Raw genomic sequence first — 15,436 nt, 5'->3', positions numbered from 1 at the left:
ATTGAGAATGGTTCTTAATTATAGTTTTGAATCTATAAACTAAACGTGGTCAATTAATTTTCTACCACTGAGAAGTCTGTTCGAAAGAACAGTTGAGTTGAAGAAGATTGCTTATGGTCGCAAAATTACATCTTCTTTGTGTAGGATGTACTAAGAGACGCTGCACAAATCGGCATCCACATATGAGGAAAATAGTGGTATTGGTAAACATAATATTGATGTCAATTAAGAGATTGCAAGGTTACTGTTAAATTCACAAAGATGAACGCTTTTTGCTAGAGCTTATGAAGCCATTTTGTAAAAGACAATCGCAAAAAGGACAGAGAATCAATTTTTTGCCAGATTGATGATTCTTAAATTTCATGCCAAGGCAACAAACCTTGAAGCCTAGGGGACCTAACAAATAAAACCGAGTATTTTTTAGTTGAAATTCCTTAATGAGGCGCACAGAATGTCACTTTATTCTTTGCTCTATTCCACCACTTTAGTGTCTTGATCCTAACCCTATGCACAATCAAATGCTTAAACTTTCAAATCCCTTTGTCTCAACCCGGGGAAAAAGAAGACGATGGCCTTTGCCGCTAGTTTTACGGCCACACCCCTGTGGCAGAGATTGTACTGCAAACCAAGTGCCAAGCCTGAGATTGTGTTCTTGGCCAGTAAAACAACATCTCAGTTTGGGAAGAGCATATTGGAGACGAATCAGAATGCCATTCTGAGGGAAAGGCATACCAAAATGAGAACACACAGGTTTTATCCAGTTTTGGCTTCGAAGAGAGGCAACTTTTTTAGTTCGAGTTCGCTTTCCCCATCAGAAACGATTAAGGACTTCTACGCATGCATCAACGACCGAAAGTTGAAACGCCTAGCCGATTACATTTCAGCAGACTGTCATATCGAAGAGTGCTCTTTCCCCACCCCATTTGAAGGCAGAGAGGTTGAGAGTTAATACCTATTCTCCTTACCAATTTTAAGCCATTTTTATTTCGTTACCACTATTAGAGCCTGAAGATAATCCATTTCGCAGGAGGTATTATGCTTTTTTGATCAGCTTATTGCGAGCATGGGGGACAATGTGAAGTTTAGGGTTAAACAAGTTTGTGAAGGAGATGAGCTTATAGCAGCTGCAAAGTGGCATATTGGTACTTCCCTGTATTACAATTTTCAACCACACCCACATAGTCTTACTAGATCTTAATTTTGTGACATGATAAGGCTAATCCATGACATGGCAGAATGGAAAAATGCTGAGATCCCTTTCACAAGAGGCTGCAGCTTCTTTGAGTGCTCAAAAGAAGGAGGAAAACTCGTTATAAAGTATAAATCGCAACGCCGATTTCCCTACTCTTACCCTCTAGATTCTGTAAAATACTACCCAAGCTTCACCAATTTGTTATTCCTTGCAGGAAAGCACAAATTGTGATCGAGTCACCAGTCAAACCAGGACGCCTAGTGCTGGTAATTTCACTACGTCATTCAAAAGTAATATGGAACTTTTTCGAAATTCATGAATTTTGATACCAAATTTATTTTTGATCCTTTTGTTTTTGTTCATGACATGTTTCTCCCGATTGAACAAGCCAGGTCCTGTTGAAGATTGTCACAACAGTATTTGATGATTTTCCGAAGACAACCGAATGTATGCTTAAATATCTTAATCCTCCAATTAGGGTTCAAAAACTCGCTTTATCATATAAACCAAACTCATATGTGCATACACTTGAGAGTTCACACATATCTCCTTAATTTGCAGGGTTCCTAAAGAGTCCTCACGTTATACTACAATGGCTACTAAAAATTTACACCATACTTTTCGGAATATTCATCAACCCAGTTCTGCAAAGCTATGTACCAGTTTGGAAGTTAACTGCTCGAGTATATAGTTACGTTTTCCACATTGTGCTCTACATTCTGAAGATTTTCATCAAGTAAAGGACTCCTGTTTCTTTCCTTGTTTCCAATCAAATACCAGTAGTTCTGGAGAAGAGAGGCCTTCACCTGTCAGTCGTCATTCCCATCGTGACTCGACCAAGACTCGAGCAAGGAGAGTGCAATCAACGGTCCAAGAAACGGCGGAAGTGGAGGAGGTCGGCTGAAAGCGACTATAGGATCAGCCTTCTCTTTTGTAGCCGTTCCCTCTTCCAAAGAAACATCCATCCCTTGTTTCTTTGATGTTGTAGTAGCCACAATACCTGTTACAAACATCAAATAATTGTTTAATGCACAATAATCTGAACAATGCTTCATCTACTAAACTGTTTCGTTTAGTAATATCACCAAACATGTACTGTGCAAATCAAGAACAGGGTTCAGAAAACGTTACCCAGTGATTCTTTCATAGGGTAGATTTGTTTGAGTTTGATCATTGCAGGTGATAATGCAGCTATTCCCTTCATGGATACACTTTAGTTTATGTCTTATGACTTACTTTCACAAAGCAACAAAACTCACAAAGAGAATCTGCTCCTGAAAAATGAACGAAAATTATGCCACAATTCATCATTCTGTATTCTGGAATGCATTGGATTCAACTTCTTATATTCTTATCTCAAAACCCAATTCGAGTTAAGCAAATTACGTCGTAAAATGAGAATAAAAAAGGGCTGATTTTGTGGTCTAACATCAGAAAACCACATTTTCGAGAGTTTTTCATATAAAACATCAAAACAAAATATGAAATCTCACTGCAAAAACTACGAAAACCAACGATGATCCATATAACAAATCAATATTGTAGTTGTCATTATCCAAATTCCAAATAACCTTTGTTTGCTAAGCAGTGTTTCTTGAGATCATACTAGGAAACAGCAGAAACGACATGAAGAGAGGCGAGTTTAGTAGCGCACCTGAGGCTGTTAGGGAACTTTCAATGACTTTGCAGGAACAGAAAGAGAAACGACAACGTCGCAAGAGAAGACACTGAAGTTTAAGTCAGGCAAGGAAGCCAAAGATAGAGAACTGAGAAGGATCCAGAAATTTCAAGTAACAAACAACGTAGCAGCCAAAAAAAATGAAGGAACAAACCAAGTGCTACGTGGCGAACTTGGGATGATTAGGAGGAGTGCTTGGTCCCACTTTGACTTTGTTGATCTACTAGTTTGGACCGTCGGATGGTCCGTGGCCCGTTAGTGGGTTCATTCAGAGACTAAAAACGACCGATTGCTCTTTGTTGGCAAGCTCTAAAACGACACATCAATTTTCGAGAAAAAAACTTCTTCCAACTTTTGGCCCCTAAACTTCTCGTACGTTAAGTTTTTGACAGAAATTTACATGTCAAGAGAGAAAAAAAAAAAGACCTAAGAAAAATGGTAGTCTTTTTTTTTTTTTTTTTTCTTTTCATTTCGTTGATAGGCTTTCATGAAAAATAGTAGTGTTCTTGTTCTCAATAGGATGGAACTACTGCTTGCTTAGAAAACGTGTGATTCGGGTCAGGTCCACTTAGTTTTGCCAAGCTATGCCTTTAGATATATATATATTCCTATATATATGCATTTGAATAAGCTATTCCTATACCATTGTTCTTGTTTTAAATACCATATATATATATATATTGTAGGAAATTAAATGAGTGGGTGAATTAAGGGCCCGTTCACTTCGCTGATTCGAGTTTATAATTTAAGTTGAGATGTAATTTTATGTGAGAGCTTTTTACTGTAGTAAAAAAGCTAGATGTGACTGTTTCTGAGAACTTTTTACTGTGGCAAAACTCAAATTTTAAACTCGAATCAGTGAAGTAAACGAGACTTAAATGTGTACATCCTCTAATTTTTCTTGTGCGAAATCATACGTGACACTACGACGACATGGACCTCAGCGGCACTGATACCAGCAGCATCCTGTTATTGTCAAATATATTTTGTAATCTGTGTACAGATTAATACGTACAACTAATTTACACTGAAAATTCAACGTGGCACTTTTTTTTCTTCCCCGAAACCTCTATTTTCTTGTTATCACACCCTACAAGAAGGAATTTCTTACGTTGCATGCTGTGCTCATTCATGCATGAATCAGTCTAATTTCTCGATTCCCTTCCAAAATATTAATACAGAATCAATGAATTTAAAGGTCCTTTATTTATGTAATATACACACAACTGTACTACGAAAATTCATGCATTTTGAAGCAGGCACTCGCTGACGCTGTGGCAAATATATATATTTATGTATATATTTATATATATACACATCTAGAAAAGCAAATAAAGCTGTTTTTGTTGTTATTATCGCATTTAATTTCTCAATATAAAAAAAATGTTATGTGAAACAGCTTGCAAATCCAAAAAGTGTGATTTGGACGGTGGGGATCCCCATGGTTTCTTTACCTTATACGGATTTAATTTTAGGTTCGCAACAGTACAAATTTGGGCCTTGTTTTTCTTTTGATCTGCCTTTGTCTAATTCGTTGACGAAACGTGACGTAGCTGCAATGTTTTGGTAATATTTGTAGGCAAGTGAGCACTCACTTTCTTAGACGTCTATTCTAATTATCACTTTGGAGAAGATTATACTCCTCCCTTCACCCTTTAATTATTTTAGTCGATCGTCAAAATCATCTTTATATATGTGTGTGCGTTTATATATTTCTATAATCATGATTATGAGAATACACACGTAAATATTAATTAGTATGTACACATGAAATAGATTAATGTATACTAAATGGCCATTAATTAGTGTTTATTCAAAAGTTAAAAAGACAAAAAGAAATCTGATGAACAAAAAAAAAGCTATACACACGCATTTATATATGCGCTCCGAAATGTCTGTATATTAATTGCTCCTTTTGAGTACTGTCTAATTTTTAGTGTCTTTTTCCCTTTTAGTAGCAGTATTTATTTACTTTTTCTTTAATGGAAACAATATTCATATTTCATAATTTGCACACATACATACATAGATACATATTATATATCCAGCCCTATAATGTCAAAGTTTAAACTTCAAATTGTATTACACCAAATTTCATACACACACACATACTTCTTGAAAGATTTTTTTTTTTTTTTTTTATATAAAAAAGATAAATACCTTTTAGAGTGTATAAGTCTGGACTTTTATCATTTTCTCTTAATTAATATCTTTTTTAGTCAAGTAACTAATTAGTCCAAAGAGTATTTATTAAGAATAAAAGATAAAAATTTCAGATTTATACACTTTAAGGATAAGTTCAACAACATGTGTGACAAAAAAATATCTAATAGAGAGAGAGAGAGAGAGAGAGAGAGACTACAGCGGGTGTCTTGTTTGAACTTCATATATTTTGCCCATTATAGTGTGGAAAGATCATTTTCTTGATATATAGTTGCGGAAAGTGCAATATTAATGATGTTGATGTAAGCCGACTGCTTACTATTTTTATGTATGTGTTGGGTTTGACTAATTTACCATACATGAAAGTGGATTTGGCGGCACTCCTATACCTCGTTGGACAAACTTCCTTCGGCCGAAAAAAGAAAAGCAAAGAAAAATACTGGTCAAAGTTAATTAATGCATATCATACGGATCTACCTTACGTCCATACCTACGTATTATTAACTATTCGATCTTCATAAGTTTTTATCTTATGCGCATATACAGATGTGTATATACATACATATATATATATATATATATATATATATATACGCCAATGATTTTTATTGCGCATGAGTCATCAGTTTCTATTGAATATTATTCCTTTTTTTTTTGGCAGAGCAGTTTATGTTGATCAATATTGATCATGTTAAAAGTTAATGTCCAATTCATCTTCATCGCTTGTGATGAAAGGGCTAATAAACTAACCAACATTTTCACGTGTGGAAATTAAACAAGATATAGCTCCCGTTATCATGTTTAGCATTAATATCTATATATTTTGGTTATAGACTATTTCACTCTAATAAATAACCTTGGCAACTGTGCTTGATAGCGTGCCCCTTTTTTTTTTTTTTTTTTTTTGGTAAAAAAAAAAGAAATAAACTTTTACAAATTGTAGTGGTGAAAAATAAATATGATTCTTGTATTACAAATTGTATAACACGTTGACTTCATTGGATCATATCAATGTTAAGAAAAGGAAAAATAGAAGTAAAAATCTTGCATTTCCACGTCATAGATTATTCACTTCCGTTTCCCACTATTCAAAAAATTGCACTTTGTGCAACCTTGTAGTAAAAGAATGGAAATCAAGTCCCTTTTAAAACATCCTGCATGAATATTTTAACACATAGAGTCACATTTTTCTCAAAAAACCTAACATCATTTTCCTCATTTTCTAACTAGAAAAGGACATTGATGTTATATAATAAATGGAATTAAGTAGACTTGAGCGGGAAGAAAATATATTGAATTAGGTAGACTTTTACCTTTGGCCCCAAGAACAACCCATATGGCACTCCTTGAAATTTGTCCGAGTGATGTAGCTAAGTATTGAAAATTAAAGGATTATGAGAACTTGATTAAAAATGTAATTTGTAGAACATATTATAATAATAGCAAAAAGACAGGTTAACACGATTGTTCATCTTTCAGTGTTTGATCGTCATAGGTCACATAATCAAATCTGCGTGAATTCTTGATCAAATGGGAAAAAAAAATGTGATAAATTTCTTTAGAAAAACTTAGTTGTAAAATGGTTACAAGATTAATTCAAAAAGAACAAACTTACTTGGTGGGCTGCAGCAACTTTTCTTAAATAAGGAACATTTGCAATAGGGCCAACTGGAAAACGACGGTGGACGAGTCCGTCATGGACAAACATATAGGCCATTCCAAACATTGTGATTCCTAATCCCTGCAGTGCCAAAATAACTCCACACGATCAATGAAGAAACACATGGGATAATTTGCGTCTCAAAGTAAACCCTTTCTCTCTCTAACAAACATATATTATACTCAATTCCAACGTGTGTGATGATAATGACACATTTTTCACATGAATTTATACTTTATACTTACAGCGCCAAAACAGAGACCTGCGAGAAGGTCGGGATTAAAAAAACCGTAAGACATAAGTGCGATGGCGGGCACGGCGTTCATAATGGCGAACACATCATTAAGTTCAAAGGGACCATCTCTAGGCCGGTGGTGGGACTGCAAAATGCCAAAACATTAGTTTAAATCGCATGCCAAATGAGATTCAAATACCAAATTATTATGTATTAAGCGTGGAATTGAACTTCAAAGCCGCCAAGAAATGCAGTCAAAATTCCAATGTAATTTCTACCTCGTGCATGTACCACAACGAAGCGTGCCAAAGCGCTTTGTGGGCCCACCTTGCCCAGAATTCCATCCCCACCTGGAAAGTCCATGTTTAAATTACGAGGATTAGATTATGAAGACTTTAATCATTGATTAATAATTATCTTTATAATTTTATTTTAAGAAAAATTTCATATTAGTACGTACCATATGTTATAGCGTAATTATTTTTTAGTATCTTATGTTTTTAGTAATTTTAAATTGATATTTTAACGTTTTAAAAAATTATTTTTTAGTACCTTATGATTATTTTTTAGAATATAAAATGTTAAAGTTATCATTCTTATTAATTAATAAAAAACTAATAATAAATTTAGAAAATTCTGAAATTTTTTTAAACATTTAAAAATAAAAAATAAAAAATAAAAAATACTTTAAATTAAAATAAATTTTTCATAATTTTTTCTAGATTCTTTAATTTTTGGTAAAGTAATAAGAATGATAAATTTAACATTTTACATTTAAAAATACCTCAAAATACTAATTTTTTTTAAACAATACTAATTTAAAATTATTAAAAGTACAAAGTATTAAATCACGATTATGCTGTAAGATAGGGTACTAATATGAAATTTTCCATTTTATCTTAATAATTGAAAACTAACCGCGGAGCCAACAGCAAGGAAAAATGTACCGAACATTTCAGCAAGAGGGAATTCACCACCCTGTAAAAAAATGGAAAATGGGTTGATAAATATAAACTGAAAAAATTAAAAATATAAATTAGGAATTTTCAGTTTGTTCACCTGCATTTGCCAAGAGAATCTGTAATAAACGGCCATAATGGCGGCCGAAGAAACTCCAAGACTGGACATAATTGCGGCGACAAGATAGGCGTTTCTTTCTTTTCTCTTCCTTGCCAATCTCTGTTCCGTCCTTGGAATTATAAAATCATCCGAGGTTCTTGGAGTCATGTCTTCGGAAACTCCCATGAAATCCTCTGTTTTCTTCTCCATAACGACTGTACATATTCTTCTGCTCTGTTTTTCCGTACAAGTAGTACTTTTACAATTCCTCTTGAGATGGGTTTTCGGAGATAGAAGACAAAAGGGGTTTGATTTGGAGATTGGTATTATAGAGAAGAAAAATTTTCTATGAAATCTTGCGTAAGTTAAACTTCCTGAAGCTGTCAAAACTCTAGAATCCATATGAACACTAATTCGGAACACAAAGATATTAAACTCTTTAAATTCAACTTGTTAGAGAATCCGAGTTCCTTCTAGTACCATGAGAGAGAGAGAGAGAGAGAGAGAGAGAGAGAGGGAGAGATTTTGCAGAGGAAGGTGATCGATACATGTATATGTATGTATGTATGAAATACAGCGCGAGTTTCTATATATGTATTTCTGTCGAGATGTTTTTCAAAAGACGGTCGTCTTCGTCGTCCAGCTGTTTAAGTCCTGGTTCATTGACGTGAATTTACTATAATGACCCTCCCTCAATTTCCGTATAAATAAAGGTCTTGTTCATTTTTTTAATTCGAATTTTGTTATAATAAAAAACTCTCATAAATAGTTATATTTAATTTTTTTATTACAGTAAAAAGTTCTTACATAAAATCACATATAAACTCGAATTAAAAACTCGAATCAGCGAACTAAACAGACTCAAAATGTGTAATGTTCAAATAAATAGTGATAAAACCACATGATTGTCTTTAAAGTTCTTAAAAATTTTAACAATATCACTATTTAACAAGAAAAATAATGAGCCCGTTTGGTTGGAGGATTCGTTCTCTGATTTGAATCATGGTTCATTGTTCGCTACAGTATTTTCTCTCACAAAAAATACACGTAAATCGAAAATGATTATAATCTCATGGTTCTAATCCATGAATCAAATGGGCTCTAAATTTATATACCTGCATATAGATTAAATAATATATGAAAAATCAATAAGTTTTATCAAAGTATTTGTTACAAAAATTTGTAGTTTTTAAGCAAGCATTTGAAGATATGTATTTCAATTGACGGCAAACGAGCCCCAAATGAGTTGACAATAACCCTATTTTAGTTGCTTGGAAGATTGTTCGGTATTATTTCATGTTATTGTGTTAACTAGTTTAATTGGTGACAACTTATTGACTTTAATATTTGAAATTAGATCTTGAATGAATTTTTTATCAAGAAAAATACGAGAATGAAAAAGAAAAAAAAAAAAACGTATAGGATACGCGACATACGTATACACATACTGAGAATTCACAATTAACACACAAGTTATTAATTTAATTTTCCTAGGTTATGCTGCTTATGCAAATGAGTAGTAGACAACTCTCTATCCATTTAATCTTTTCCAATGTTGGAGAAAAGAGTTTGATCTAAAGACCTTTTTTCTTCAATGTAATTTTTTTTTTTTGAAGACTTGAGTTCAATACTTATTAAAGATTTTTCTAATTTGATAATAATAAATAAGAAAAATAAAAGAGTAATAGAAGAACAAAGCGATTTAACGTGGGGTTGTAAGATGTGTACATTCACGGAGTAGAAAAAAGAGAGAGAATTCAATAATAAAGAACACTATGGAGGGTGCTCCGTACAAATAGAGGTTACAAAACACATAAACGGCTAAGTTATCTAAAACTAAAATAAAGAAGTTCCTAATATAAATAAAGTCAAAGTACTATAAGAGTAATAATGTAAAAAATATTGACTTTTCCTGATATCTGACGCTAAATATTTTAGTAATTTACGTGATTAGGAGAATGAAGTGAACAACAAATTTACAATAAATAATTAAACTAAATAACATATTTTAAAACTATTTGAAGAAATAACAGTAAATTAAAAACTTACTTGGTAAAAAAAACTTTTTTTAATTGTAAGTAGAAAATTTACTTAATAAATTTTTTTACTGCTATTTAATTGAAATATTTTTTAAATTTCTTATTTACTTAATTTAGTTTCAAATGTTCTATTTAGTGGCCATTTGTCATCCTTAACGTGGTGGGCCGTGGGCCTGGCATTAGCCTTTGGACCCCAAGAAAAGAAGCGTGAAACCCAACTCTTCCACGTTTAATTCCGACTCCAAATCAAACTCAAAGCACGTTTTGCAAAAGACCATAAATATTAAATCCTCCTCACTCATTCCCTAAAAAAAAAAAAAAAAAATCCCAGCTCCAGCGTTTTTTCGTAGGATTCACCAAGAGCCTTCTTTGATAAGGTACACCAAAAGCTTTTCATTCGTTTTAGGTATGTTTCACCCTTTCCAAGCTTAATTATGGATGTTTACTTTTTCTAATTTGCTTTGCGCGTTTCGACTCAAATTTGTATTAAATATCCTTGAATGGTTTCTGATTAACCAACTATGATACTAAACAGTTTAATATAGCGAAATTGTAAATCCTGTAAATTAATTAATAGACAAAAAGAAGACCGTTTGTGTTGTGTTGTGCTGCTTCATAGATAATTTTCGATAAGAATCATAGTATATGCAGTACTGCTGATGGCTATATATTCATGTTATTGAGTTTAGTCCAAAAGAGAAATATGGCTTTATAGGTACGTAGAATATCGAAATCAATTCATTATATTTGTGAAAGTTGAGATACTTTGGTCAAATTTGATTGTTAATGGGGTAAAAATTTCTAACTTGTAATGGAATTTTCCCTGTATGGAGAATTATTATGATGCACTTAATCAAACTCAAAACTAATGTTGGAGAAAAGATTGTGAAGTCTAATCAAAAGATGCTTATTATATCTGTTTGATGTGATTTTGTAGATTTGCATTCATCAAGTAAAAGAAAGAAGATAATCAATCTTCAAGGCGCAATGGGGAACGGGAGAACAATATTGAAGGAGAATAAGAAGGAACTTCATCATGATCACCTTGACGAGACCGTTCTATACGAAATATTTACGAGACTCCCGCAAGAATGCCTCGCTGAGTTGAGGTACGCGTGCAAGACTTTCCACAAGTGGACATCGTGGAGCAAATTCGTCGCCGATTCCTTTCATCTGTCGCGGCCCGCGCTGCTTGTGCAAGTCCCCGGCAACTTGAGGTCGAAAGCTTTCAAGACAAGGTTCCTGGAATTGGATAGCGAAGGACTCGGGTTCAAGAATAAAAAATTCGGTATGTCTAAGATGGGGAAGGCCAGGTCTACTTGCAATGGTCTACTTCTGGTGAACGACACGAACAAGGAAAAGTGTTTAGTGGTCATGAATGTGCTTACCAAGTGTTATGTTGCCATCCCTTTTTGCCCTTCTCATTGCAAGCACGAAGCTTGCGGTTTGGCGCTAGTTTTCAACCCTCACGACAAGGTTTACAAAGTGGTGCACGTCTATAATGCTGGTTTTGGGTTCGAGATTTTCACCCTGGGCTGCTCAGGGAACGAATGGAAGGTTATTCCTGGCCCGTTCAGCGGACCAGGAGAGCAGCCTTTCGGCGCGCAATTTCGTTGGAGTGATCCTTTGTCCACGAATGGGCAACTGATCCTGCACTGGGATGTCGATTCTCGCGAATACATTATATCATTCGACACCTCCGAGGAAACATTCAGGAGGACTTGTTATCCATGTCGTTTCGAAGAAGGGACCGGCACTTTGTTGGAGACGGGAGGCAATCTCTCCTTTGCACACAGAAGTTCCTCCACTCAATTTGATGTTTGGGTTTTGGAAGACTTTGAAAGGCAAGTTTGGAACAAAAGCTATAGCGTTTTGGCGGAGTCAATAAGCTACACGTCTCAAGAGATAAATGCTTTACCAAGCTTTGAGAACCTTGTGCCTCTTTTCAGCTTGAGAGATGGGGAAATAATGCTTTTCCGGCACAAGAGCTCTCCTTGTTGGTATTTGTTTGAGAAAAAGCTTAGGGTGTTGAAGAAATTGAGCGGAATGCCAGTGAAGACTACTCCTAAACTATTGCTATACAAGAGCAGCCTTGTCCGTTGGAAAAATAAGGAAGAACTATTGGTTCGAGAAACTATCTAATAACTAGCTAGCCAGCGTTACTAGTTGCTTCAGAAGAGACTTTTTTTTTTTTTTTTTTTTTTGAGATTTCAACAATATTCTGATGTGGCCATTGTTAATGTCTGATCTTTATTACTCTTCTTCTAGTTTTTCTTGAGATAATAAATTAGTAATAGTTCAGACATTTAAGGTTCTCATGGCACTATTTTTACTGACTGATCTTTTTTACTTTTGTGACATTTAGGATAGAACGAGAACGTGTTTTCCGTTCTTGAGTTTAACTAACTAATCTAATTGTCGTACATTGATTCGAATAATTCAATACGATTATACGAGTACAGTCATTCGAAAATCTGTTAACAACTTCGAATAGAATCTTCTTCTTCTTTTTTTCTTTCCCTGATTCTGATTTCAAAAAATTTATTAGATTGCATAGATAATGAATGTTTTATTTCCTCTGTCCTCTTATTAGAAAATGTTAGTCTAAACGGATAAAAAGAAAGAATATATTTGTGACACGTTTTTTTTTTTATAAGTAAATAATATATTTTTGAAACAGCTGAAGTAAATAACATATTTACTGGTAAATTGACATAAACAGTTTATTTAGGCATAGATACCCGATCGTTTAATATCGATTTTAATTTACATCCATCTCTTTTTCTGGATCATATTGTTTGTAGTTCATCATGAATGGGAAGAAAAAATCAGCCATTTTTCAACCCATTATACAATTTCATTAGACACTAGAATATTATTTTGTACTGCTATTAATTTTTAGATTTAATTTTATAAACAATTATATTCGAACTGTCACATATTCCACCTTACTCATGAAGTTTACAATGTGCGATTCAGTATCCCGACCTTTAACACGCTTTACATTTCTGTCCATTTAGCACCTGGAAATTGATGTGGAGGAAGTTTATATGTACAATATTCGAATATCCCTCTTTGAATTAATATCGTTATGCTTCATCAATGATAATCCGTTTTGCCGGTAATAATTGGATGCTTATATAGTACTGACGTGCTAACAATAAGAATACGTATATAATGACGTGATGTCAGACACTGATTTAAGTCGAACTCACAATAATAATAATAATATAATAATAATAATAATAATAAATATTTACATAAATAACATTAATTAAAAAAATTATCTCACAATTAACATCATTTTTTCAGACTTTTATTTTCAACGCTACCGCACGCAACCGTTAAATCATCACCCCACCAAGTGTCTGTGATCGATATCTTGGCTCCATCGGCTGTCAATTATCCGTCAAGACTTCATATTTTTACGTGGCATGTGAAGTAAAGAGGGTACAAGTGGAATTCTCTGTGTCCCAGTACAATAATTAATGTCATCAAACTCGATGGTGTGTCATTTCTTTCCATTTCAACTTTAATCTTTACACGTTTGATTTCTTGAATTTTCATGTTTGCATACGATCGACGGAGTTATATTTATATAAATATACATACATACGTACATACGTACGTACGTACATACATACATACATATATATATATATATATATATATATAAACTATAATCGGAGAGCATGTCAAGAATATTTTAGGTTGAATGTTTCTCTCAGTTTTGATGAATACAATATAGTACCACTGTACCACCACCTTTTGTTTGAACATTAATGTAGTTTCATGCTTAATTATTTTGGGGCAAATTCTCCAACTATTAAAGCGCTTCAACAGCTTTCACATGAAAATTAACCAACGGGTGGGTCTTCATGAAGTTGCAAGTGAATATGGTACTTGATAATTATGTTCTTAATTACTCCAAACTGCTTTGCCCTAGTTGTAGAAATAATTTCAACGGAAGAGATGATTACAATTATTATGCTGTTAATTAGCAATTTCCTAGTCGGTGGCATCAGTGATGACGAGTCGATAATATCTATTAAGCTTAATTAATTAACATCGGTCAGCTAATAATTTCCAAACTGATATAGCTTCAATAATTAGCTATATATTTTCTGTTAGGCATTAGCTTTTAGGGTTTTGTCATTCTCATATTTCTCCTTCATAAAAAAAAAAAAAAAACATAATTTATATTAATGTGCACTTTTATTTACCAAAATATTGTTAGACCAAATTAAAGAAAAGAAAAGAAAGATCATTCTAGCTCTGATCTTGAGAGAAACTAGACATTTCATTCCAAAATAATTTATATTAGATAAAGAAGGTGGGCCTTGACACCGTGGTAGGAGCATTTGTGTTTGCACTCGGGGTTCAAGATTTGAATCCCAGAAACGGCCTCTCCTTTAGAGGGTAAGGCCGCGTACATATGAGATTGAACTTTCTTCCGAACCTGTCATAATACGAGAGCCTCTTTGACATTGGGGTCGGCCTTTTTTTTTTACTAGCTATAATATACTGTGCGCTGGAGCAAAGTAATTTATAACTTATAAGGATAGGTCAAATTAATGAGTGTTTACGTTTATATAAGTTAACGAAGCAAGCAAAACAAAAAAAGGTAATTTAACTAACGAAAGTAACAATGAAAAAACTTGATTAATAATATTTAATTCCAAGCTTTAATTAGGACAGATTTTAATTACTATTAGTGTCCGCTGATTAATGAGTTATGTCAAGAGAAAATTTGGTTGACAAGATAAATCTGGGGTCACAGATATGATTATCAGCTACTGTAAAAGGTTTCAGAGATCGATGTCCTGACCTGAATAGACATCAACACGCCCACAAGTACTTTTGCTTATAAATCTCTGCCAACTTTTCAAAACCTTTGTGAACAATTTAGGCCCAGTTTCTTTTGTTGTTTTGAATTTTATTAATTTAAATTTTTTGATTTAAACAGAAAAATTTTAATTGTGTAATTTAAATTGTAATTTAAATTAATATTTTGATATATAATTAAAATTTTAATTTAAACATAAAATAACATTTAAATTTGTGTTTGGTAGATATGAAAAGTAAAGAATGTATTTTTTACTGTTCAAAAATAATTTAAACGGTTGAACTTGATAAGTGAACTAAATTTTAAGTTGGGTCGTTTAACTCAGTTCAAACATAAAATATAATTCAAACTTCATGCTTATTAAACGTCAGTTGAAACTGTACTCACTGTTCAAATTAAGTTGAACTGAACTAAATTAGTGAAACAAACGAGGACTTAGAATATGATATTTTTTAAGGAAAGCTATAATTAGGTATCTTTTATTATTTATTAATTATTTGGATTTAGAAAACTCATTTCGAGGCGGTTATATATTCAAAGCAATCAAAAGTATACTGAAGGATC

General features: G+C 33.2%; 4 protein-coding genes across 4 annotated transcripts; 2 read left to right on the top strand and 2 right to left on the bottom strand.

Moving 5' to 3' along the window:
- The first annotated feature begins 677 nt into the window (after positions 1-677).
- Positions 678-1,932, top strand: LOC21406979. The gene is made up of 6 exons (XM_024175906.1): positions 678-937; positions 1,028-1,142; positions 1,236-1,317; positions 1,407-1,458; positions 1,585-1,639; positions 1,754-1,932. Exons 1-6 carry the CDS (start codon positions 737-739, stop codon positions 1,930-1,932), a joined length of 684 nt encoding a protein of 227 aa, XP_024031674.1. The 5' UTR covers positions 678-736.
- LOC112094579 lies at positions 1,673-2,957 on the bottom strand. Its single transcript, XM_024175871.1, has 3 exons — positions 2,847-2,957; positions 2,324-2,466; positions 1,673-2,192 (listed from the first exon to the last, which is right to left on the bottom strand). Exons 2-3 carry the CDS (start codon positions 2,394-2,396, stop codon positions 2,002-2,004), a joined length of 264 nt encoding a protein of 87 aa, XP_024031639.1. The 5' UTR covers positions 2,397-2,466; positions 2,847-2,957; the 3' UTR covers positions 1,673-2,001.
- A 3,305-nt stretch (positions 2,958-6,262) lies between these two features.
- LOC21406978 (beta-carotene hydroxylase 2, chloroplastic) lies at positions 6,263-8,525 on the bottom strand. The gene is made up of 6 exons (XM_024175767.1): positions 7,988-8,525; positions 7,847-7,906; positions 7,207-7,278; positions 6,939-7,073; positions 6,649-6,774; positions 6,263-6,403 (listed from the first exon to the last, which is right to left on the bottom strand). The coding sequence occupies exons 1-6, from the start codon at positions 8,387-8,389 to the stop codon at positions 6,296-6,298; spliced, it is 903 nt and encodes a 300-aa protein (XP_024031535.1). The 5' UTR covers positions 8,390-8,525; the 3' UTR covers positions 6,263-6,295.
- Positions 8,526-11,013: 2,488 nt separating this feature from the next.
- Positions 11,014-12,168, top strand: LOC21406977 (F-box/LRR-repeat/kelch-repeat protein At2g27520). The gene has a single exon (XM_010090756.1). It carries the CDS (start codon positions 11,014-11,016, stop codon positions 12,166-12,168), a length of 1,155 nt encoding a protein of 384 aa, XP_010089058.1.
- The last annotated feature ends 3,268 nt before the right edge of the window (positions 12,169-15,436 follow it).

Source organism: Morus notabilis, unplaced genomic scaffold (assembly GCF_000414095.1).
Source record: "Morus notabilis unplaced genomic scaffold, ASM41409v2 Scaffold297, whole genome shotgun sequence".
NCBI classification, from domain to species: domain Eukaryota; kingdom Viridiplantae; phylum Streptophyta; class Magnoliopsida; order Rosales; family Moraceae; genus Morus; species Morus notabilis.
Note: the sequence above shows the minus strand (reverse complement) of the source record. Positions and strands in the feature narration are given on the sequence as shown.